This window comes from Oryctolagus cuniculus, chromosome 1 (genome assembly GCF_964237555.1).
Source record: "Oryctolagus cuniculus chromosome 1, mOryCun1.1, whole genome shotgun sequence".
NCBI lineage: Eukaryota > Metazoa > Chordata > Mammalia > Lagomorpha > Leporidae > Oryctolagus > Oryctolagus cuniculus.
The window spans coordinates 117,022,565-117,046,290 of NC_091432.1; the positions used below are offsets into that span (position 1 = coordinate 117,022,565).

General features: G+C 40.8%; 3 protein-coding genes across 3 annotated transcripts; 2 read left to right on the forward strand and 1 right to left on the reverse strand.

The window, feature by feature from the left end:
• Nucleotides 1-1,344: 1,344 nt before the first annotated feature.
• LOC100357460 (olfactory receptor 8B3-like) lies at nucleotides 1,345-2,495 on the forward strand. Its single transcript, XM_002708842.3, has one exon. The coding sequence runs from the start codon at nucleotides 1,345-1,347 to the stop codon at nucleotides 2,278-2,280; it is 936 nt and encodes a 311-aa protein (XP_002708888.2). The 3' UTR covers nucleotides 2,281-2,495.
• A 5,359-nt stretch (nucleotides 2,496-7,854) lies between these two features.
• Nucleotides 7,855-11,668, forward strand: LOC100356687 (olfactory receptor 8D2-like). Its single transcript, XM_002708841.3, has 2 exons — nucleotides 7,855-7,863; nucleotides 10,742-11,668. The coding sequence occupies exons 1-2, from the start codon at nucleotides 7,855-7,857 to the stop codon at nucleotides 11,666-11,668; spliced, it is 936 nt and encodes a 311-aa protein (XP_002708887.3).
• Nucleotides 11,669-20,016: 8,348 nt separating this feature from the next.
• Nucleotides 20,017-22,874, reverse strand: LOC127483214 (apolipoprotein L domain-containing protein 1-like). The gene is made up of 2 exons (XM_051819890.2): nucleotides 22,728-22,874; nucleotides 20,017-22,591 (listed from the first exon to the last, which is right to left on the reverse strand). The coding sequence occupies exons 1-2, from the start codon at nucleotides 22,872-22,874 to the stop codon at nucleotides 21,806-21,808; spliced, it is 933 nt and encodes a 310-aa protein (XP_051675850.1). The 3' UTR covers nucleotides 20,017-21,805.
• Between the last annotated feature and the right edge of the window lie 852 nt (nucleotides 22,875-23,726).

Sequence of the window (23,726 nt, forward strand, 5' to 3'; positions counted from 1 at the left end):
TAATTACATAAATATCACTCCATCCCTGACTCTTATTTCATCAATTAGTGTTATCCCATCTCTAACTTCACTCAGAAATCTCAGCCAATCACAGACACCTTATCTAATCCTAACCTCTACCCAAGTTATAACTCTGAATTCCATGAATTTCACTTTATCCCTCTCATTAAACTTGACACTCCCTATCCTTAGTTTATTTCCTTAATTTTTCCTCATCCTTCATTGTACCCCTGATTGTAATCCCACATCTAATATTTACTACTTTCTAATTTCTAATGCTGACTTACCCCTGTGAGTCTTCCTTTTATTGCACCCTAGTTATTCTTAGTTCTCTCAACACTTCCCACGCCACCTGTGAACATTATCCCTTCCCTTGTGCCTTACACACTACTTGAATTTCACTACATCCCTCACTCCATTAGCCTGATTTTAATATGGTACCCTCTATATTTTTGAGTATAATTCTATCAACAACCACATTCACCAGACTTACGCCATCCTTGGATCTACCTTCTTTCCTCACTTCACCTGTGTCTCTCTCACAATACAGACCTTGACTCATCCTGGGAATCTGATCCATAGTATCTGATGTCTACCCATGCCTCTGAGTGAAATCTAGGATTTGGATGAGGGTCAGGGATGTGTGACACAACATGGGGTTTTTAAAATTTGAACATTCAGTGTTTTAGCAACATGAAATAGCTGTGCATATCCAAATAGTAAACCTATTTGAAGTGTTCTGGGACAGGTCATTTGGCCAAGCAGTTAAGATGCTATTTGTTTTGCCTGCAACCCACATCAGAGTGATTTGGTTCAAGTTCTGGCTCTGATTTGAGTCCCAACTCCCTGCAAATGCATATCCTGAAGGCAGCAGATGATGGCTCAAGTGCCTGGGTCCCTGTTACCATGTGAAAGACCTGTATTGAATTCCTGGATCCTGGCTTCAGTTTAAATCAGCTTCAGCCATTGTGAGCATTTAACGAGTGAGCTAGAAGCTATACTCTCAATCTCTGTGTCTCTCTTTGTTTTTCCATTAAATAAAAACTAAGCAAAGACATCAAAAATGTTTTGTCAAATTATCGTGTACTTCATGTTTCCTTCCCTCTTGTATCTTGAAGTCACAGATGAGCAACTCTGTGTAGGCACCCCTTGCTCCAGTGTTTAGGCTGCCCAGAAAACCCCCTTGTCTTCAGTCAGAAGATGTGGATGCACATCCTGGGGTCTGAAAGGGCTCTCCCAACTGTCCAAAGAATGCCTTTTCATGGGAGAGAAATGAAACAGACGAGGTCAGTTTTTCTCTAATTGGCTCTTCCTTCATCTCCATAGATCATTTTCTGTAGAAGAATGGAAGATGGAAATTACTCCTTGGTGACAGAGTTTATCCTGGAGGGTTTAACTGATAAACCAGAACTCCAACTACCCCTCTTCTTCCTGTTCCTAGGCATTTATCTGGTTACTGTGGTGGCCAATCTGGGCTTGGTTACATTAATTTCACTAAACTCACACCTTCACACGCCTATGTATTATTTTCTCTTCAATCTATCTTTCATAGATATCTGTTACTCTTCCGTATTTACTCCCAAAATGCTGATGAACTTTGTACTGGAGAAAAATGCTATCTCTTACACAGGCTGCCTAACTCAGCTTTATTTCTTCTGCTTTTTTGTCATTGCTGAATGTTATGTACTGACAGCAATGGCATACGATCGCTATGTTGCCATTTGCAAACCACTGCTCTATAATGTAATATTATCCCCTCGGACCTGTTCTCTGTTTGTGTTTGGGGCATATGTGATGGGATGCTGGGGTTCCCTGGCCCACACACTCTGCATGGCAAGACTGACCTTCTGTGATGCCAACATCATCAATCATTATCTGTGTGACATCCTCCCTGTGCTGCAGCTCTCCTGCACCACCACGTACAACAATGAGATTGTCGTCTTTGTTCTAGTTGGCATGAACATTTTGATATCCACCAGCACCACTTTCGTCTCCTATGGTTTTATCATCTCCAGCATTCTCCGAATCAGCTCTAGGGAGGGCAGAGCCAAAGCCTTCAGCACCTGCAGTTCCCATTTAATGACTGTTTCACTTTTCTTTGGAGCAGCTGCATTCATGTATCTACAACCTTCTGATGCAGAATCTATGGACCAGGGGAAGGTGGCCTCAGTCTTTTACACAAATGTCGGGCCCATGCTGAACCCTTTGATCTACAGCTTGAGGAATAAGGATGTCAAACTTGCCCTGAGGAAAACTTTCAGACAAAAAATATTTTCCTAATCAACAACAGTTGTATGAGGGACTTTTAGGACTAGATTATTCTGCTGATGTTATTGCGATTTCTTAATGGTTAAATCTGTATCTTAATCAAATGAAATGCATTTTATCCCTTAATTCAGAGTTTTTTCTTTCATTATTTCCTGGTTTTGTTAGTAGTCGCAAAATTTGTACTGACATCTAATAGATTTTAGAAATTGTCAGACAGAAAAATACAGACTGGCAGCCAGTGCACACATGCATTGAAGTAAATGCTGTGGTGAGTATTGCTCTGAACAATTTGGTTTCTATCCACTTCTGCAGCATCAGTCTGCTCTTTCTTTATATTGCTGAGCATTTCCATTTTCTCTGACATAACACCTGGCACATCCGTTTTAAATCTGAATTATCAGTCTGTTCCTCTTCTACATCATGAGCCTCTGAGAGCACAGACTCACTTCCTACCTTTGTGCTCCTGATGTTGGACTGCTTTTGCTTTGCAGTCACTCAATATTTGATGCTGTGGACATCATAATGTAAAACAAGTGTCTTATCTCTTATTTGCTGATACAAATATTTTTGGCAAAATTTATTATGGAAAAACACCAAATTATTTAATATAAAATTTTAAGATGTAATAAAAAACTTTTACGATTCTTGCATGATCTATCTTTTCCTCTAATCTTAATAAGTATTTTAAATTTACATTTTCAGAGAGTTAGCAGAAATCATGAGTTTATATTTTATGTGTATATATATAGAACATGAATTTAGGATGACATTCTGGTGGCAGTTGCAAATATCAAGGCATAAATAAAATATAAATGTTTTACTAATCCCTGACAGCAAATAATTAACTTCATTATTGTACTTTAGCAAATGTAATAGGTGACACTTAGAGTTTGGTTTGAAATAAAAAGTAGATTCTTCAAATATTAACACATGGGAGAATATTACATTTATAATAATCAAGAGAGGTTGTGCAGATAAGGGACTTCACTGAGGACAAATGAAAAGGCAGAAAGAATTAAAAGAGTTGTGGAATAGTAATAGATCTTTTTTATTAACACTGGTAACAATTTTCAGGAGATATCTCTCTCAGGGAAACTGATTTGCTCTAAAATATTCCACTGATAGAGAAATTTATTTTGACAGTCTGTTCAAGAAGTCCCAACACTTCCAGGTTCATCATCCAAAATATTGACATTTTACTAATTTTTACTAAATATAAGTGTTATTCAAAAGCACATTAACTCATATAACATGTAAAGATTTTAGTTACATTTGGTTTGTAGAATAAAATGAAATGTAAAAAAAAATAGCAGTCAATATGATGTTCACTTGGAGGAGAGGCCATCACTGGCCTCTGTCAAACTCACATTTCTTCCTAGTACATTACCTTCTCCTTATTCCCTAAAACTTCCCCTCATTGCTCCCAGTATCTATTACCTTTGTGTCTTTGCTTCAAGTCTTCTGCTTCTTTGCAATTCTATTGTCTTCTTCATGCTGCGTAGTAATCCTGTGGTGCAGAACTGCTTTGTAAGGAAATTTCTCCAGTTAGGCTGTGAAGGATTTGCTGCTATGAACAAATAATCTATTACGAGGAAAGAAAATGATCCAATATAAGCGGGGAGAATTATATACATCAAATAGAAGCATTAGGACTTCAACAATTTCTGTTAGAGGAATGTTGATCTATAAAAGACTGTGGTCAGGGCCGCTGCTGTAGCCCAGCAGGTTAAAGCCTCAGCCTGCAGTGCGGCAACCCATATGGGAGCAGGTTCAAGTCTCGGCTGCTCCACTTCTGACAAGCTCCCTGCTAATGTGCCTGGGAAAGCAGCAGAGATAGCTCGAGGGCTTGGGCCCCTATATCCATGTGGGAGACCCAGAAGAAATTCCTGGTTCCTGGCTTCTGGCTTCCAATCAACTCAGCTCCAGCCATTGCAGCCATCTGGGGAGTGAACCAGTGGATGGAAGACCTCTCTCTTTCCTTGTCTCTATCTCTCTCTGTAACTCTCGTTCAAATAAATAAAATAAATGTTAAAAAAAAGAAACTAATATTTCTAAACTAAGACTAGGGTCATGCACGAAGGGGACACTTATCTTCTGATCTTGAGATCTCTTTCCATGTGAAGAAGCACTAATGCAATCAGCTGGCCATTCTGCAGCCCCTACCTGACTGGTGATAACTTCTTTTTCTCCCTTTTCTTTTAGAAAGCCAGGAAGCATGTGCCTTTCCACTAAGTTGGTGACCAGTCAGTAACTGTTTAATTATGAATAGAAGGCTGAAATGCTTTAAGATATGTTAGCCTCTTCACATTCAAGTTCATGTATTTGTGTCCAAATACATCTAATTTCTCGCAAGTTCACCACTCAGAAGTGAAAATTGGTGTTATATGTTACATTCTTGAATTTCTACCAGAAATAAAATAACTAAAGGCATAAAAGAAGATAATAAAACATTAAAATACAAGCATGTTGTAAAAGGTGACATAAATTTGAAATGTAACTACATGGAATTTACATAAAGAAATATATAATCAATGAAATTAAAAAGTGGCTAGGTGAGTAAAGTGGTAGATTAAACACAGCTAAAGAGGGAATGGATACATAGAAAACTGATCTAGCTAAATAACATAATATGTAGCACAGGATTAAAAATACACAATGTGAAATAAACCTAAATGATTCAGAAGACAGATGTTTGATATAAGTCCAGAAAGAAATCCAGAAAAAAAAAACTGAGGAGTGGTACTCTCAAAATACTAGTTATTGAGAATTACTTAGAATTTTAAAAACATGAATTCTTATATATAGAATAAATAAACCTAAATGAACACCTAAAGACAGTAAAATTTTAAAAAAGATAGGTAATTAATAGAAAATTTTTCAACAGCAAAAAGATAATAAAGTAATGGCATACTCCATTTCCAGTGCTGTGGGGAAAATAATAAATATTAATCTATAATTCTATATTCAACTAAGCTTTCATTTGTGAATGATGGTTAAATAAGGACAATCTCGGGCAATGCCTGGGGGATCCTACCACTACCATATTCTCACTGGAAAGAAAATCAACACAGTGAAAGCTATGAGATCAGAAACAGAGGGACAAAAGACAAACAGCCACAGCATGGGAAGAAATTAGTGAGTGAACAATTACATAGGTTTAAATAGGCAGTAAGTTTATGCAATTAAAATGATGATAATAATTGTATTTTGGGCATTTAGAAACACATAAAACTAACTTACCAAATTATAATAACATGAAAATGGGAGACAAGGATATTAATGTTAAAATAGTTATAATTCTTTAGCTACTTGAGAGGAGTGTACACATACTGATTATTTTTTACCTTATTAAATTAAACGTACTAAAATCTTTACATGTTTACAGCAATGAAAAGAAAGGGGAAAAGGAGCAGATAAAAGTATAATAGTGGCTGGCGCCACGGCTCAATAGGCTAATCCTCCACCTAGCAGCGCCAGCCCACTGGGTTCTAGTCCCGGTTGGGCACTGGATTCTGTCCTGGTTGCCCCTCTTCCAGGCCAGCTCTCTGCTATGGCCCGGGAGTGAAGTGGAGGATGGCCCACGTGGTTGGGCCCTGCACCACATGGGAGACCAGGAGAAGCACCTGGCTCCTGCCTTCGGATCAGCATGGTGTGCCGGCCGCAGCGGGCTGGCCACGGCGGCCATTGGAGGGTGAACCAATGGCAAAAAGGAAGACCTTTCTCTCTGTATCTCTCTCTCACTGTCCACTCTGCCTGTCAAAACAAACAGACAACAACAACAAAAGTATAATAGTAGTAATCATTCAAATATATAAGTAAAAATAGGAAATGCAAATGAACTAAGCACAATATTTAAATGAGACTTTCAGACTGGGAGGGGTCCAGAAGCCATACAATTCCCAATCCTTTCCCCAATACAGCTATGTTCTGTTCATAAAAGATTAATGTTGAAGGAGAAATAAAAATTAATTAAAAATAAAGGACTGAGGGGCCGGCCCCATGGCGTACTAGCTTAATCCTGCATCTGCAGTGTTGGCATCCCATATGGGCACCGGTTCTAGTCTCAGCTGCTCCTCTTCCAGGCCAGCTCTCTGCTGTGGCCCAGGAGTGCAGTGGAGGATGGCCCAAGTGCTTGGGCCCCTGCACCTGCATGGGAGACCAGGAAGAAGCACCTGGCTCCTGGCTTCAGATCTGCTCAGCTCTGGCTGTCGCAGCCAGTTGGAGAACAAACCAGTGGACAAAAGACCTTTCTCTCTGTCTCTCCCTCTCACGGTCTGTAACTCTACCTCTCAAATAAATAAATAAATAAACAAAATCTTTAAAAAAAGAATTCTATCTATGAACTACATTGAATCTGTTCTCTTTTTATGAATATCACAATAACATGATGAATATTGTATTGTGGTAATTATCATATATTTCCTATGACCCTGAGAATCTAATGTATCAACAAATTTCTTATAAAATACAAACCCTACTAAATTAACTCCATAATTAAATTAAAACAAATGAAATAGACTTTAAATATTAATATTGGAAGTAAATCATTACATGCTAATATAAATAACAAGATGAAAAAAATTTGATATACACTTACCAACATTCTCAAAATATGCACAATCTGTCAGAATTTTAAGAATTTACCAATTCTAAAAGCATAGTATGAGATTTTTTTCTTTTTTTTAATAGAAAACTTTTATTTAATAAATATAAATTTAGAAAGTACAACTTTTGGATTATAGTGATTTTTCCTCCCATAACCACCTTCCCACCCTCAAACCATCCCATCTCTTACGCCCCCTCCCACCTCACTCTTCATTAAGATTCAGTATGAGACTTTATAAACCTCTCATGAATTTACAGATAAAGGGGTCTGAAAAGGAAATATCCCCTTTGAACAAGCAAGTTAATAAATGAGCCCTGCAGATGTTACATATAGGATCTTGCATTCAACAATGAAATATATTTTGTCACTTTTAAGTACATACAGAATTTGCTTATGAACTAATTCTTATTCAGTCTCAACAAATACAAACAAGTGACATGAAGACAATATTCTCCAGTATCATACATTAAAATAAGAAATAATAAAAACATTTACCTTCCTTGCATTTTGAATTCTGTGAAACACTTTCAAATATTTCATAGTGCAAGAAGCAGTTCAAAATGAGAATTAGAAAATGTTCAGAACTGAATGACAATCGAAACACATATAGTAAAACTTGAAAGACATTGAGTAGTAGTTAGAGAGGTAACAGCCATTTTGAAACTGGTGTGTCAGGGTTAGAATGTAAGCATTAAGGTAAATTGAAAGAACAACAATATTTTAATACTAATATAATATTCATACTGTAATACTATAAAATACTATAATAGTTTAATAATATTAGAAGAGAAAAAATGTGAAAAATACAAAAACAGGAATAAAACATCAAAAGTTGACTACTCAAATGACCAATAAAGTAGAAAATAATTATGTTAAAATTAATCAAGAAGTAATGGAGAAGATTCAAATAAGTATCAAGAATGGAGAAAGGGGACATAATTTAAAAGATGAGGCAAAGGAGAAAACATTCTTACAATACCATGAATGATGTCCCATAAGAAATCTGAGGGGCCAGCTAGTTAAACTGCTGCTTGCAAATGCTGGCATCCCATAGAGGAGTGCCAGTTCAAGTACTGGCTGTTCCACATATATATATATATATATATATATTGACAGGCAGAGTTAGACAATGAGAGAGAGAGACGGATAGAAAGCTCTTCCTTCCCTTGGTTCATCCCCAAAATGGCTGCTATAGCCGGTGCACTGCGCCAATCCGAAGCCAGGAACCAGGTGCTTCCTCCTGGTCTCCCACACGGGTGCAGGGCCCAAGCACTTGAGTCATCCTCCACTGCCTTCCCGGGCCACAGCAGAGAGCTGGACTAGAAGAGGAGCAACCGGGACAGAACCGGCACCCCAACCAGGACTAGAACCTGGAGTACTGGTGCAGTAGGCGGCGGATTAGCCTAGTGAGCCCCGGTGCCGGCTGGCTGCTCTACTTCTGATCAGCTCCTTGTTAATGCACCTGAGAAGGAAGAGGATGGCCCAAGTATCTGTGTCTCTGCCACCTATGTGGGAGACCCAGATGGAGTTCCAGGATCCTGGATTCAGTGTGGCCCAACTCTAAACCTTGAGGCCATCTCAGAGAATGAACTAGCAAATGAGAGACTCTCGCTCTCTCACTCTCACTCTCTGTCTCCCTTTACCTCACCCTCGTCTGTCACCTTCATTTCAAAAATAATATTTGAAAGCTTAGATGCACTAGACAACTATTTGTAACAATATACGACTATTTGTATAGTATAAAAACCTCATTTAAAAACTGATCTGAATAAATATATAATCAGTAAAGAAATTAAATTGCTAGTTTGAAGTTCCTATCTCACCAAAAAATCTTGAGAAAGTTTTACAAGTGCTTTGTAAGAAACTAAAAATGAAGTATCTCTAACTTATGTGAACATTTCTATGGACCAGAAATAGAAGGACAGTATAAGAAAGGACTGTTAATAAGGTAATGTCATATGGTGAGAAGGTTACAATTTATTCTCATTATTATGCTCCATAAATAAACAAAATTATCTGACATGGTATCACAAAGTAGAAAGCAGGAGTTTTAATAGGTAGTCCGACTAATTAAATTATAAAGTTATTTCTTAATGGGAAAGAATATTTCAATTAGATATGCTCCAGAAACAATTATATGTAAGGATGTGCGTTCCCTTATTGACTTTTTTTTTTTTTTTACAGGCAGAGTGGGCAGTGAGAGAGACAGGGAGAAAGGTCTTCCTTTACCGTTGGTTCACCCTCCAATGGCCACTGTGGCCTACGGGCTGCAGCCGGCGCACTGCACTGATCTGAAGCCAGGAGCCAGGTGCTTCTCTGGTCTCCCATGCGGGTCCGGGGCCCAAGCACTTGGGCCATCCTCCACTGCACTCCTGGGCCAAAGCAGAGAGCTGGACTGGAAGAGGGGCAACCGGGACAGAATCCGGCACCCCAACCGGGACTAGAACCCGTTGTGCTGGTGCCGCAAGGTGGAGGATTAGCCTAGTGAGCCACGGCTCCAGCCCCCTTATGGACTTTTATTACAGCTTATTAAACTGGAAAAATTCAGGAGACTTCCCTGACTACAGTTCGTTTTGAAACTGTCTGAAAGTAACTAGTCTAGAGATTTAGACAAGAAAGTTTGTTAGGAGAATGATGATTTTCGAAACTCTTGGCAAATTCTAAAGTTTTTTAGGAGAACAAAATATACATTTTTATTTTTATTTATGCTTTAATTTTACTAACAGAGATAAAATCTCTTGGGTGATGAAATCTTTCAGTGATTATGTGGAGCTCTAATTTGTTTTTTTGTTAATTGTGTATGGCACACAGAACCAACTCTTGAGAGATTTTGTAAACCTTTGGGAATTAGTTGTGGTATATTTCTAAGTCAGACATCAACATTTCCAAGTAATGCTAGGATTCGAGTTTTTGAAGGTAAATGTCTTAAGGTAAGTGAATGGCAATCCTCAGCAGGTTGTATAAATTCTACATGGGGTTTGGGCTGGTTCTATTTAAATGCTCTAATTAATGGTTAGTCCTTCAAATGACCAAATAAAAATGTATTATTCTTGATTACTTAGGCAATACCTATTGTTTCAATCCTGATTAAACATCAGGGGAAACTAAGTCAATGTACAATTCTCTAGTTCTGATCTAACAGGTTTGAAAGTTTGGTATGAAGTCATGCATAACAGAGAAAGACAAGGAGGGAGGCACTGATTTGTTGGAGGTTCAGATATTACACCTAAAAGGTCACCTTACTTTGCTGTTTCTGCAACAGAAAAAAGTTCAAACTGAAGTCTAATAGCTATTAGCACCTCAATTCTATTATTTTGTTAGTCACGTCCACACTGATTTGAGCAATTCCTATAATTTAGAGATTTTAAAACATTTCTTAGGCTCCAGGTTTAGAGACTGTTAGTTATATTGGTTCATGTAGACAAGTGAGGAAATGGAAATGAGCTACTCTTAAATCATTAGAACTAGACTGGAAGCCATGTTTATCAAATCTGAAGGCTATATTGGGATATGCTCAGAATAAAATGGTAAGCAGTCTTATTTTAATGTTATTTACAAAAAAGTAATTAGATCAGGATTGTGCTTTCTATAAAAGTGAGGTAATTTGGGACTTAAGCTTGGGAACAAAATAAAAGTATGCAGACTTAAGAACAGCATTCAAGAAGGTCGGGGAGAATCCAGGCTCTGGTTTACAATCAGAGTCTTTGTTCTTCAGCTTTAAGAAGTCCCTGAAAAGGATCAAATTATGGGATAGATGGAGCTATCAGGGATGGAGTCAACCAAGAGGGGCATTGCATTCTGCTTTGGGTGATCAGGAACTAAGACTAATGCCCCCTTTCATTTCCTTCTACAGATCTCTTTTAAGAGATGGCTGCTCCAAATCATTCTTCAGTGACTGACTTTATCCTTGAAGGGTTAACAAACTGCCCGGAACTCCAGCTGCCCCTCTTCCTCCTTTTCCTGGGAGTATATGTGGCTACAGTAGTGGGGAACCTGAGCATGATCCTCTTAATTTCTCTCAGCTCTCAACTTCATTCTCCAATGTATTATTTTCTCAGTCACTTATCCTTCATTGACCTCTGTTACTCATCTGTCATTACTCCTAAGATGCTGGTGAGCTTCGTGTCAGAGAAGAACAGCATCTCCTTTCTGGAGTGCATGGCTCAACTTTACTTCTTCCTTATTTTTGTAATTGCTGAAGGGTACCTGCTGACAGCCATGGCTTATGACCGTTATGCTGCTATCTGTAGCCCACTGCTTTACAATATTGTCATGTCCCATAGGGTCTGCTCCATCATGATGGCTGTGGTATACTTCCTGGGTTTGTTTGGGGCCACAGTCCACACTACCTTCATGTCAATGCTGTCATTCTGTGGGTCTCATGTTGTCAGTCATTACTTTTGCGATATTCTTCCTTTACTGACCCTGTCTTGCTCCAGCACCCACATAAATGAGATTCTGCTGTTTATTATTGGAGGAGTTAACACCTTAGCACCTACGCTGGCTATTCTCATCTCTTATGCTTTCATCCTCTCTAGTATCCTCCGCATTCGCTCCACTGAGGGACGGTCCAAAGCCTTTGGCACATGTAGCTCCCACCTCATGGCTGTGGGCATCTTTTTTGGGTCTATCACATTCATGTACTTCAAGCCCCCCTCCAGTGTCACTATGGAAGAGGAGAAGGTATCCTCTGTCTTCTACACCACTGTGATCCCCATGTTGAATCCCCTGATCTACAGCCTGAGGAACAAGGATGTGAAGAATGCACTGAGAAAAGTTGTTGGGGGAAGGTAGGCATCTTGAAAATGTGGGTTCTAATAAGGAGTAAGGAAAATCTACCAGATGAAAGAATGCCATGAACCCATTGCAACTTCAGTTTCCTTCCAGAGAAGTGAGTTCATGGCTGTTTACAAATATATATTTTATACTTCATAATGGTTGACCCTTTTTGACTCTTTTTTGGAGATTATCAAGCAACATAATTTTCTTTGGAAATGTATTAGAGAAAAAAATATTGACAGAAGGGGGACAAACATATAGCACAATTTATGTTGAACAAATAAATTTTGAGAATGCTTGAGGACTAACGTGTGAGTTAAGGGCTGTCTTTGAGACAGGATGATGCTAATTGGAAAATCAAAATTCCTGGAGGGCAGGATGAGGAGTGTCTTTAAATTTTTGACAGAAGGGGTTGTTTTTGTCTAAATTCCAAATACTGAGATATTGAGGATATTGAGATGGGTTGTTATGGATGTATTATAGTGAAGAACAATTGTGGGTAGATCATAAGAGGGTAGAACAGTGGAAAGAGGAGTGTAGAGAAAGAAAGAAAGGAAGAGTGAGACCATTAGGTTTAAGTGGTGGGTTAAGATGGCAAAAACATAGGCTAATCTTTTCAACAACTTACACACATTCAGTTAAGATCACTAATAACCTCCCTGGAGTCTTGTATTCCCTGCCTTTGGAGACCATTAATTAGCTGTGATTATACATTAAAAAGCCTGGCAAAATGTAGCTTCAATCAGGGGAGATGAATTCATTTTTTTTATTTTGTATTAGAATAATTATTTTTAAATTTATTTATTTTGAAAGAGCTACAGAGAGAGAGAGAGAGAGAGAGAGAGAGAGATCTTCTAACTGCTGGTTCACTCTCCAGATGGCTGTACCAGCCAGACTGGGGTCAGGTTGAAGCTAGGAGTCAGTCATATGGGTTTCCCATGTGGGTGGCAGGGCCATCTTCTGCCATTCTTCTCCAGCTTATAGCAGGAAATTGGATCAGAAGTGGAGTATCCAGGACATGACCTGGTGCCCAGATTAGATACTGGTATTGCAGGTGGCGATTTTACTGACTACACCACTATGCTGGCCCCTTAGAATAATAATTTTTAAAATATCAATTTTTTTTTTCTCTCAGGAGTATATAGTAGTTTTCTACTTCCTACAAAGATCCTGGTTCTCGAACACCCTGTGATTTGCCTCTATCCACCATTTTCCTGTGGTGGAACAGAAACGATCTATTTCCACCATGCTGGCACATCATTTCAGGCAACAGATCACACAACTTCTATGTATAAAACTCTTCTGGAATCATGTGCAGGAGGTGTGTTGATAACTGCATGATTTAGCATACCTGGATTGTGTCAGTGATGTGCATGAGAACATCAAAGAAGTCTCATTCAGATAGGCAGATTTGTGAAGTTGTGATTTAAGAATTGATTTAATGAATAACAGAATTATGATTCACAAAGACTTCTAGAGGCTTGAATCATAAACATATTTAATGAGATTAAAATGTAAATAGTGGATATAGAAGTCTGTACTTCTACAAAAATGAAGAGAAGGGAAATTCAATGAGGAACTGCAGAGAATTAAGGGCTTTTGATGACAATGAAGTCAAAATACATAAACAATATAACTACTAAAACCAGTCGCATTTTCATGCCTGCATTAGAAACAGTTTAGTATTTAAAATAAGAATTATTCTAGCCATCATTTCCACTATAACAATTGGACTATTTTACTTGAATATAATTTATTTTGTGAATATCACTTTCCAATAGGTCATTGGCATTTTAAAGTATATTCTGAGGAGGGTGGTGATGAAAAGGAAGGGACTTGAAATCTTACATCTATTGATTTGGTCATTCATTTGATCCCTCTTTTAACAAATATTTTTCAAATCTCCAGTACATGCCTGGAAACCTTTCTCATTTTGGATGATTAACAGAGGAGCAAAAATCACAAAGTCCTTGCCCTCATTCGATTTAGGTTTTAGTCTCAAAGACAGACAATAAACACATACATATACAATCTAAGAAATATTTTCAAATGAAAATAAAGCAAGAGAAGAGAATAGAGACTGGTCATAGATATTGGAGGACGAGTAGCTTACACATGGAAGAGCTGGGGTTAATTATTGAAGTTGTAGTAGTCTTTGCTAAAGGCACAAATAAGTTGGGTGGGTGGGAGAAAGCTCCACAATGTCACATCTTTCCTCCAATAAGGAGCACTCTTCCGAAAATCAGAACCATCCAAGTAACAACCAGAATCTTAGCTAGTTTGTGAGCTATTCAGCAAGAAGGATTTGGGTAGAGACTAAATTGTCTATCTGTGACGTTTCTGAGGAACTTACATACTGACTGGGATTTGGCCAAGTTAATCCATTTGCTCAGTTCCAACGCTGAGGCTTTTGTGATCCATTCTGTCTCTCGTACTCATCACTACTGATCCTTTTTGCTCCCTTCCTCTTTGCTGTCTTAGGCCTCCCCTCCTTTCCCCCAGCACTCACTCTCTTTCTTTCCTTTCTTCTTTCTTCTTAGGCCCTGTAAGTGAAGGCTAATTGCTTTTATTATTTTCCTCCTTATTGTCTTTAGCTGATAATAAGGAATATTTTTAAATAAGATTTTTTTGAATATGAATGTTATCGAGGCCTTAGTTGAGTGCAATGTATAATAGCTATTTAAAGTTGGTTTTTTTTTTTTTTTTTTTTTTTTTGCCAGGCAGAGTTAGACAGTGAAAGAGAGAGAGAGAGACTTGAGAGTTATAGACAGTGAGAGATACAGAGAGAAAGGTCTTCCTTCGGTTGGTTCGCCTCCCCAAATGGTCGCTACGGCCAGTGCTGCACTGATCCGAAGCCAGGAGCCTGGTACTTCCTCCCGGTCTCCCATGTGGGTGCAGGGACCCAAGCACTTGGGCCATCCTCTGCTGCCCTCCAACGCCACAGCAGAGAGATGGACTGGAAGAGGAGCAACCGGGACTAGTACCCGGCGCTTTACCTGGGACTAGAACCCGGTGTGCTGGCATTGCAGGCAGAGGATTAGCCAAGTGAACCATGGTGCTGGCCAGTTATTTAAAGTTTTAAGCAACAGTATTTTATGTCCACGGTAGTATATCATGAAGTATAAATGTTTGTGTTCTGACATTCTTATCATTCACTTTACTAAAATAACCAAAAGTTTAGATATCTATATCAAATAGTACAATTTGCATTATGTCCTGTTTGTCTTAAGAGTTTTACTTTATTTTATTTGAAATATTTATTTATTTATTTGAAAGACAGAATTTCAGATTGAGGGAGAGAGATCGATCTTCCATCTGCAGGGTCACTCCCTGTATGGCCAGGACTGTCACTGGGCCAAGACAAAGCCAAAAGCCTAGAACTCCAGCTCAGTCTCCCATGTTGGTGGCAGAGACCCAAATGCCCAAACAGCATCATTTTCTGCTTTCCCAGGTGTACTAGCAGGGAGCTGGATAGGAAGTGGAACAGCTTAATGTGCTGAACCACAATGCCAACCCCTGCCTTCATAATTTTAGTTAACCAGGTTACGGTCAATACTCTTCTCCAAGATGCTCCTCATTATTCAGATCAGCATTGCTGATAAGCATTTCCTTCGCACAAGTTATGACCAACTCTGTATCCTGTGATAATCTAATTTAGGAGATGTTTTCATTGAGCGCTTCATGTGCTATATTACGAGCTGGTTACATTGTATTTATTTATATATAACCTTTATAACAAATGCCTGTAATTTGGCTCCTTTATCTTCAGATCACTAATGAAAACATTGTCCTCAGAGTTTAAAGGGACTGCTCAAGTTCACATAGTTTGCAAGAGCCAGGACTTGAACTCAAATCTAGGGCAGCTTGATTCCAAATCCCTGCCTTTTCCATTGCATCAGCCTCCTGGCTTGTTAGGCTTACAAACTACTTTTGCCTTGAGAAAGGAGAACCCTGGTACTTAATTAACAATGGTTTATTAATGAGATATTGAGTCTCCTCTGAGTAATTTAAATCCAATGAAACTGTCTGTATCATTTCTTTCACTTTATAATCTCTACACAAAATTCCTGATTTGAACACTTACTGAGGTTCCAAATGTAGCTTTTTATAAACTTAAGACATCATTTTTAAAAAGATTTATTTGAAAGTCAAAGTTACAGAGAGAGAGATAGAGAGAGAAATGCTGATCCCAAGACAACATTATGTCAAAGAAAAAAAAGAAATTTGATTTTAATACAGCAATAAATATTTATGTTCCACATAATTCATTCATATTTGAAAAGTTTATGTACATATAAAGTAAACTTGTAATGTCATGTTATTTGGCATATGGATATTAATGCTACCTTCACGGAATTATTTCTTTTACATAATAATATTCCTTTCTTCTCTCATTTTATATTTGTAATGAGTTACACATTATGTGATGTCAATACAGCCATCCTTGCTCTAAAAATAGTATATATATCCAAGTCTGTAATTTTGTGTGTGTGTATTAAGCAAATAAGGCAAAATGTTAGAAACCGTTAAATTTATGCAAGAGCACAACAGGTTAAACCACCACTTGCAACACCTTCATCCCATGTGAGAGTGACAGTTCACGACTCGGCCCCTCTTCTAATCCTGTTTCTTTCTTTTTTTTTTTTTTTTTGAGATTTACTTATGTATTTGAAAATCAGAGTTACAGAAAGATAGAGATAGAGATAGAGATAGAGATAGAGATAGAGATAGAGATAGAGATAGAAAGAAAATCTTCCATCCCTGGTTCACTTCCCAGATGGCTGCAATGGCCAAAGCTGGGCCTGGCTGAAGCTAGGAGCCTGTAACTAACTCCATCTGGGTCTTCCATGTGGCTGTCAGGGATCCAAGCACATGGGTCACCCTCTATTGCTTTCCCAGTCTCATTAGTAATGGAACTAGATCAAAAGTGGGGCAGTTAGTATTTTTACAAGCACTCATATGGGATGTTGGCATCTCAGGCAGCAGCTTAACCCACTGTACAACAATGCTGGTCCCTCCGATACAGTCTTCTGCTGTTGCATCCTGAGAGGCAGCAGATGATACTTCAAGTGCTTGGGCCCCTGCCACCCACCAGGGAGATGAAGATGAGTTCCGTGCTCCCAGTATTTTCTGAACCAGTCTTGGCTATGCAGGCATTTGAGGAAGTGAATCGTCTCTGTCTCTTGTCTCTGTCTCTGTCTTTGTCTCTCTCTGTCACTCTCTGAGTGTATGTGTATGAGTCTGTCTCTCCTTCTATCACTGTGCCCTTCAAGTATGCCCTTTAAATGTTGTTAAATTTGTTCCATGATCATTTAAGTCTTCATTGTTTTTCCTGTATTTTTTGAAATATTTATGATAAAATTATATAATTATATATTTTATAATAAAAATTACCAAATCTTGATCCACTAAAAGGTTTTCCAGAGTCCTCTCTCTTTTCCAGAGGGGATATTACATTGCATGGTAAGCCATAAAAATTTGTGTGTTATGACAGTTATAATGAAATAAAATTGAACATAAAATTAATTCTGTGAGATTGGAAAGATATTTTCACTGGTATATTCTACCCTCTTTGGGGATAAGTTGATTATTTATGGTATCTTTGTCACTTACGGACCCAGGAGCCTCGATAACATTTTCATCTCAGAGGTATAAGTGCTGAAGACTTGAATCTGCCATTCTTGGATTTATATGTGAATATATGTCGATAATAATAAGAATTGAGTTTGGTGATGAGAATTTCAAGTTCAGTGAATCCTTAAATCCATAATTTATTAGCATAAGTATTTTTTTTGTTTGTTTGTTTTATTTTTTTGACAGGCAGAGTGGACAGTGAGAGAGAGAGACAGAGAGAAAGGTCTTCCTTTGCCGTTGGTTCAGCCTCCAATGGCTGCCGCGGCCGGCACGCTGCAGCCGGCGCACTGCGCTGATCCGATGGCAGGAGCCAGGTACTTATCCTGGTCTCCCATGGGGTGCAGGGCCCAAGGACTTGGGGCATCCTCCACTGCACTCCCTGGCCATAGCAGAGAGCTGGCCTGGAAGAGGTGCAACCGGGACAGAATCCGGCGCCCCGACCGGGACTAGAACCCAGTGTGCCGGCGCCGCAAGGCGGAGGATTAGCCTAGTGAGCCGTGGCGCCGGCCTTAGCATAAGTACTTGAACAGAAGAACTGCAATATGAGAAAATGAAACCGTGGCTTGTAATGTTGACTCTGTACAGTAATAGGCTCTCTCTGAGACATGTGCAACTTACAGAATCAAAGATGTCTACAAAAGACATCTTTATCATTGGCAGTAGCATACATGTTAAGATATGGTAATATTATATAGAAAAGGTTTACCAATGATGGCATTTTAAAAATTGAAAATGAAGAAGTGGAACCGAATCACAGTCTTCTAATAAAAAGTCTTAGTGTTTGGGGGCTGGGTAAGGGTACGGTGTTGACAGAGGGATGATGAAGGACAGGTTGGCAGTGAATTAGTACTTATGTTTATAAAGGTGTGAGTGCAGCACAGGTGACAATATCACACCCAGGCTCCCAAGTACAAGCGCAGCATACATAATCCAGAAGCAAATGAAAAGCAGGGGCTGAGCGCAAAGAATGTTTGCTGAGAGATGAAAGTGAGAGTTTGGGTCTGCTCTGTTGCATCTATTTTGACAGCTTCTTTAGCACTCAGTGCAGAAAAACCTGGGCATGAATTTAGAAATAATGGAATATGCAGTATAGACTATTTGTTAGAAACCTCTAAGATATGCCATGTGAACCACTGGAAATGAACCATCCTGATCTGGCATAACTACTGAGCTGTGTGCTTAAAGAAAGAGAAAGAGAGGAAAAAAATAGGAGAGCCAGAGCGTGGCAGCTTTTTTTAATACAAGATCATGAACAGCGAGGGGGAGAGGATACCATTTTTTTTCTTTTTTTTCATTTAAAGTATTTTGATAAATCCTGGCAGAGGCTCCAATTTTCATAAGAGAAACACAAGGAAGGGTGTGTCTTTTTATTACCAAATTCTTGTTAACACAGCTAAGTGGTTAATTACTCAAATGCATTAACTGAGTTCTCCTTATGGGCAAAGTGTCGTTCTCAAGTAGACGATCTTCTGTAGAAATAAAGTGGGCTACTGTAATTATAAATTTCAAAAAATTATAAATTATAACATCAGACGTTCAGGACTTCAGTATACTCAAATACCCTAATGACAGGAAAAACTCCCCCTGCTCCTGTTTCTGGAAGTGGCCAGTTTATTTACAGGGAACAGATCAGGTATCAGAAAAATATAATCCAAACTTAAGCATTCATAAAAGATGGAGTTAGGGAATGATTGTACCTTTATGATATAATACAAACAACACAAAGTATATTCTGAGTCTAAAATGCTAACATCTATGCAAGCCAATCAAGAAAATGACACAGCTCAATACAAACCAATATCTACTTCAAAATAAACCAACTTACAGACCAATTACAGTTTATGGGAAAAATAAAAATATAAAACACCAATCCTTCCCCCTGGTGCTGAAATGATAGCTCCTTAGACACATGGCCTCACTGCGAGGCAATGGGGTAGGCTGGGTAAATTCATGGCACACAGTAATCAAACAACACAACCAAGTTGACTGTGTGTGGTCCCAATGACTTTTCAACATATTTTTCAACATTGCAGTTGTAGGAATGGAAATCGAAGAACTAAATATTTTCTTACACATAGCTGACAAGATTCTTACTGCCCCAAAGTGAAAGCATGGCACATCCCCACCTCAACACAAGCTATTTTGTCCATCATAAGTAAGATGTGATTTCACAGGACATCAGGTTCCCAAGGTCTAAGTGCTTCCTTCATATGTTCTCATTTTTTTTCCCTGAACTAAACAGCCTCCCCTTCCAGGTCAAGCGCTATCTTCTGGCAAAGTACCTTCAGGATAAACACGTGTTATCATGTATCTATGCCACACTTCCAGACTCCACTGACAAACTTAACACTCAACTCCTGCTCTTTCTTTTCACAATTCTCTGTGATTTGCTTTATGCTATCATTTAAAACTAGAAAGAAAAAAAAAACATAATTCCCTCTGAAGAAGACTTCTTCAAAGAGCCCAATGCTGTTTCCAGCTCTTGCTGTGCCCTCCAAAGTCAAACTCAACCTCATGGAAGTGAAATTCTCTTGAAAAGAGTAGTCTCCCATTCATAACTTGCTAATAACTTTTTTTTTGACAGGCAGAGTGGACAGTGAGAGAGAGAGGAAGAAAGGTCTTCCTTTGCCGTTGGTTCACCCTCCAATGGCCGCCGCGGCCGGTGCACCGCGCTGATCCGATGGCAGGAGCCAGGTACTTATCCTGGTCTCCCATGGGGGGCAGAGCCCAAGGACTTGGGCCATCCTCCACTGCACTCCCTGGCCACAGCAGAGAGCTGGCCTGGAAGAGGGGCAACCGGGACAGAATCCGGCGCCCCGACCAGGACTAGAACCCGGTGTGCCGGCGCTGCAAGGCGGAGGATTAGCCTAGTGAGCCGTGGCGCAGGCCAGCTAATAATTTTCTAAATGTAGTGATTAAATAAAATTAAAATCAAATAATAATTAAATAACAAACTTAAAATAAGTTTTAAAAAATATAGAGATAGGTCAGTTTCCAACAAATTCACATTTCTTTCTGTGCCAGTTTCCACAATGAGTGGGCAACACTGCCCCCGAAAGGATTTCTGGTGTTAATGTCCCTCAGCTCCTAGAGTGAGAAACTGTCCAGGGTGCACTACCTAGTGGCCACCACACATTCTTTTGTTTCTGGGACGCAGTCTACTCTGGACCACCTGCAAAAGACCTGAAGACTTGGTGTTTCCAGAAAGGCCATGAGACCTCTGGAAGAAGATCAGAAATCAGCATTTGTTACAGTGGTTTCAAAACCTTAGCCTGCAGAATCACCCAGAGGGCTTCTATTACCTCAGGCTGCTGGGCCCCATATCCAGAGATTCTGATTTGTCTATCAGGGTTCTGTCCAGGAATTTGCCTTTCTAACAAGATGTCAGGCAATGCTCATTTGCCAGTCCAAGGACCATACTTGGTGAGCCAGGCACTGAACTCAATCTTCACAACTGGCTGAGAGGTTGTATGCACTGTTTTACAGGACAGGAAGCCAGTCTGGGAGAGATCAGGTGGCCCAGGCCATGCCATTGTTCACAAAGCCTTTAATAAACTCACAGTGTCTGACTCACAGCCCACCACTCTCTTCCCTGAACTCCATGGCAGGGACTGAAGGGGTCAGTGACCTCCCTGCTTTCTGGCCTCAGCTTCTTCATACAACAGGCAGGACTCCATGACTGCTCAGCTGGCCTCCCCTCTAGAAGCACCTGCAGGTCTGGCTTGAAGCCAACCAGGAAAAGTCAGCTCCATTCCCAGGATACTGGAGGGAGGAGCGGGCCAAGCCAGTTCCAGGTTTCTCTCTGGGTCCTGAATCTTCCTATGAAGCTTAATGAGGCGCAGGTTTGCTCTGGATTCTGAAATTCCTTGTTACCACAAATTCTGGAAGAGCGGCTTAAAAACAGGTGTCTCCTCTTAGGAGCACTTTGAGGACATCAAAGCCTAGTGGAATTTGGAGGGGACCCAGAGTGGGGGTATCCTCTCCAGTTTCAGCTCAAACCACCAGAGCAAGGGCAGGCATATGGTGCAGGGGCCTCATCCCATGTCAGAGTGCCTGGATTCCAGGCCCAGCTCTGCTTCCAATGCAGCATTCTGCTGATGCACACTCTAGGAGGCAGCATGTGATGTTCCAAGAACGTGAATCCCTACCACCAACGTGGGAAATCCAGATTGATTTCTGGGCTACTTGCTTCTGCCTGACCCAGCCACCATGGTAGTGAGCCCTTGCCTCCTCTGTCCCACCCCAAAGACTGAAACAGGAGTGTCTCCCCACTGTGGAAGACAGAAAAAGGGAAAATGTTTCAGTTCACATAGTCCCTCAGGAACACGCAAAAGTCTGCAGCCCCCAAGCCCAGGCAGGAAGTCACACGAGAGGATAAAGGGCCTTGGAGACCCTCCCGCTTGGCACAGCTTTTCTCAGTCTTTGCACTCAGCTCAGGGTTTTCCTGCAGGAGTTACAGATTTGGAGCATCCCATGGGGATGGCGTCTGGCCTCGGTCATGGGCGGGAAAGGATGGTCTCAGAAAAACAGCCCCGCGGGCAGGTCAGCTGAGACCTTGAGGTCGTGGCCGAGGCTGGACTTGGTGCAGAGCCGGACCCGGGCCTCCAGCTGCTCGCTGAGTTCGTCCAGGGCCCCCGTGCAGGACTCCAGGCTCTCGGCCAGTTTCTGAATCTTGGCCTTCAGCACGGCCTGGCTCACCCTGGTGGCCCCCTCTGCCCGCCTGAGGACGAGGAAGCCGCGTGAGCCGAAGACGACGATGAAGTAGACGGAGTTGTACAGGGCCATGGAGGCGTTCCTGCCGCTCTGCAGCAGCTGGCGGCCCCCGCGCCCGTGGCAGCGGCAGAAGAACTCGAGGCAGCTCAGGAGCTCCCGCATCTGGTGCTGGCACGTGGCCGCGATCTCCTGCACCTTCCATAGCTCCCGGGAGTTGCAGATCAGGGAGAGGTCGGCCGTGATGGTGACGGCCCCTCCGGCCGTGGCTACCCCCAACCCCACGCCCGACGCCAGCAGCGAGGCCCCTAGCGTGACCGGGCTTAGGGATAGCCCCACGACTGCACCCACGGCGCCCGCCGCGCTCAGCGAGCTGCCCGCCCTGTTGGCCGCCACCTCGCGCAGGCGCAGTCGCTCGCCGTGCAGCCGGCCGCGCCGGTCCAGCAGCAGCCCCCGGAAGCGCCGCAGCGCGTCGGCGTCCCGCCGCTCCCAGGCCGCCGGGCCTTGCGTGGCTTGCGCGGACTCGGACGCGCCGTCAGCCAGGAGCCTCGCCGCCGTCCTGAAGCCGGGGGTCGTCGAAGCTCCGCGGAGCCGCTACTGCCACCTTGCGGGAAGCGGGTGAAGTCCGCGGGAGCCGGCGCTGGGCTCTGAGAACAACCACGGGTCCTCTGTTCCTCAGGTTCGCATCATCCACTTCAGGCTGCCTCTGGGAAGGGAAAGTCCGAGATACCGTTTTTGTTCGCTGATTTTTAAGGGAAAATGCCTTTGCTCGCTTGTAAAGATTAGCACTGAGTAGCCTCTGATCAAGGGTCAGTTTCTTGTCCCTTGGAAGAAGGCAGATGAGTAAAGCTGTGGAGAGCGAAGCTAAATGTCCCATCTCCTCGCACCCCTGTTCACTCCCGCGCTGCGTTCTCGTCTGGTGGGTTACAAGCACAGTCTGTGAAACAGGCTTGGCTGACACAGGCGCTGGGGCAAAGGGCAGGCTGTCCCAGTCTGCACTTCCTGACAGTCTTCCTTAGCTATTGGCCACTACTCTGTGGATGTTCTTGTGATCAAAAAGATAGACAATTTATCCGGTGTGCACAGAGATTTTAAAACATGAAAAAAATGATAACAATTTAAAGTCTTTTTTACGTAAGCCGAAAAAGTCACCTCATATTCTATTTTCCATTCATGCTATACCCAAACACATTATGTAGCATCAAGCAACAGAAATTGTACAATGAGTCCCAAACTTTAATATTGAGTTACAAAGGACTTACGCAGGACATAGTAAATAATCCACCAGAGATGAAAAGTTTAAATGGAAAATTTCCATTAAGAATTAAAATTATTAATTATGGAGAGAGGAACTGAATAAATATAGCCCCAAATCGTTCATGGAAAAAAATAGTGCTAAGCCTTAAAAAATTTTGAGAATAAAAATAAGGAAAAGGTTTCAATCCTCTTACAATAATATACTAGGATAACTAAACCCGATAGAAGTAACACAAAAAAAGACGTTACATAACATCACCACTAAGAATATCAAATCAAAAATGCTAAACACAAGGTTAATCAATGAATTCAGCACTGAGCTAAGAATATAAAGCTCCTGGATTGAAAAGGACTTATTTGAATACAAGACTTTTCAATATTAAGATACTATAATATAATATTAATAAATTTAAAGATAAAAGAAAAATCTAAAAATGTCTACAAGCGATGAAGAAGCCATTGACAAAAATCA

Excerpts from the sequence above, each read along its gene's own strand:
- LOC100357460 (XM_002708842.3), top strand. The coding sequence starts at position 1,345 with ATGGAAGATGGAAATTACTCCTTGGTGACAGAGTTTATCCTGGAGGGT.
- LOC127483214 (XM_051819890.2), bottom strand. The coding sequence starts at position 22,874 with ATGGGACATTTAGCTTCGCTCTCCACAGCTTTACTCATCTGCCTTCTT. Across the intron at positions 22,592-22,727 it reads AAAATCAGCGAACAAAAACG|CGGCTCCGCGGAGCTTCGAC; the intron begins GTATCTCGGACT and ends AGGTGGCAGTAG.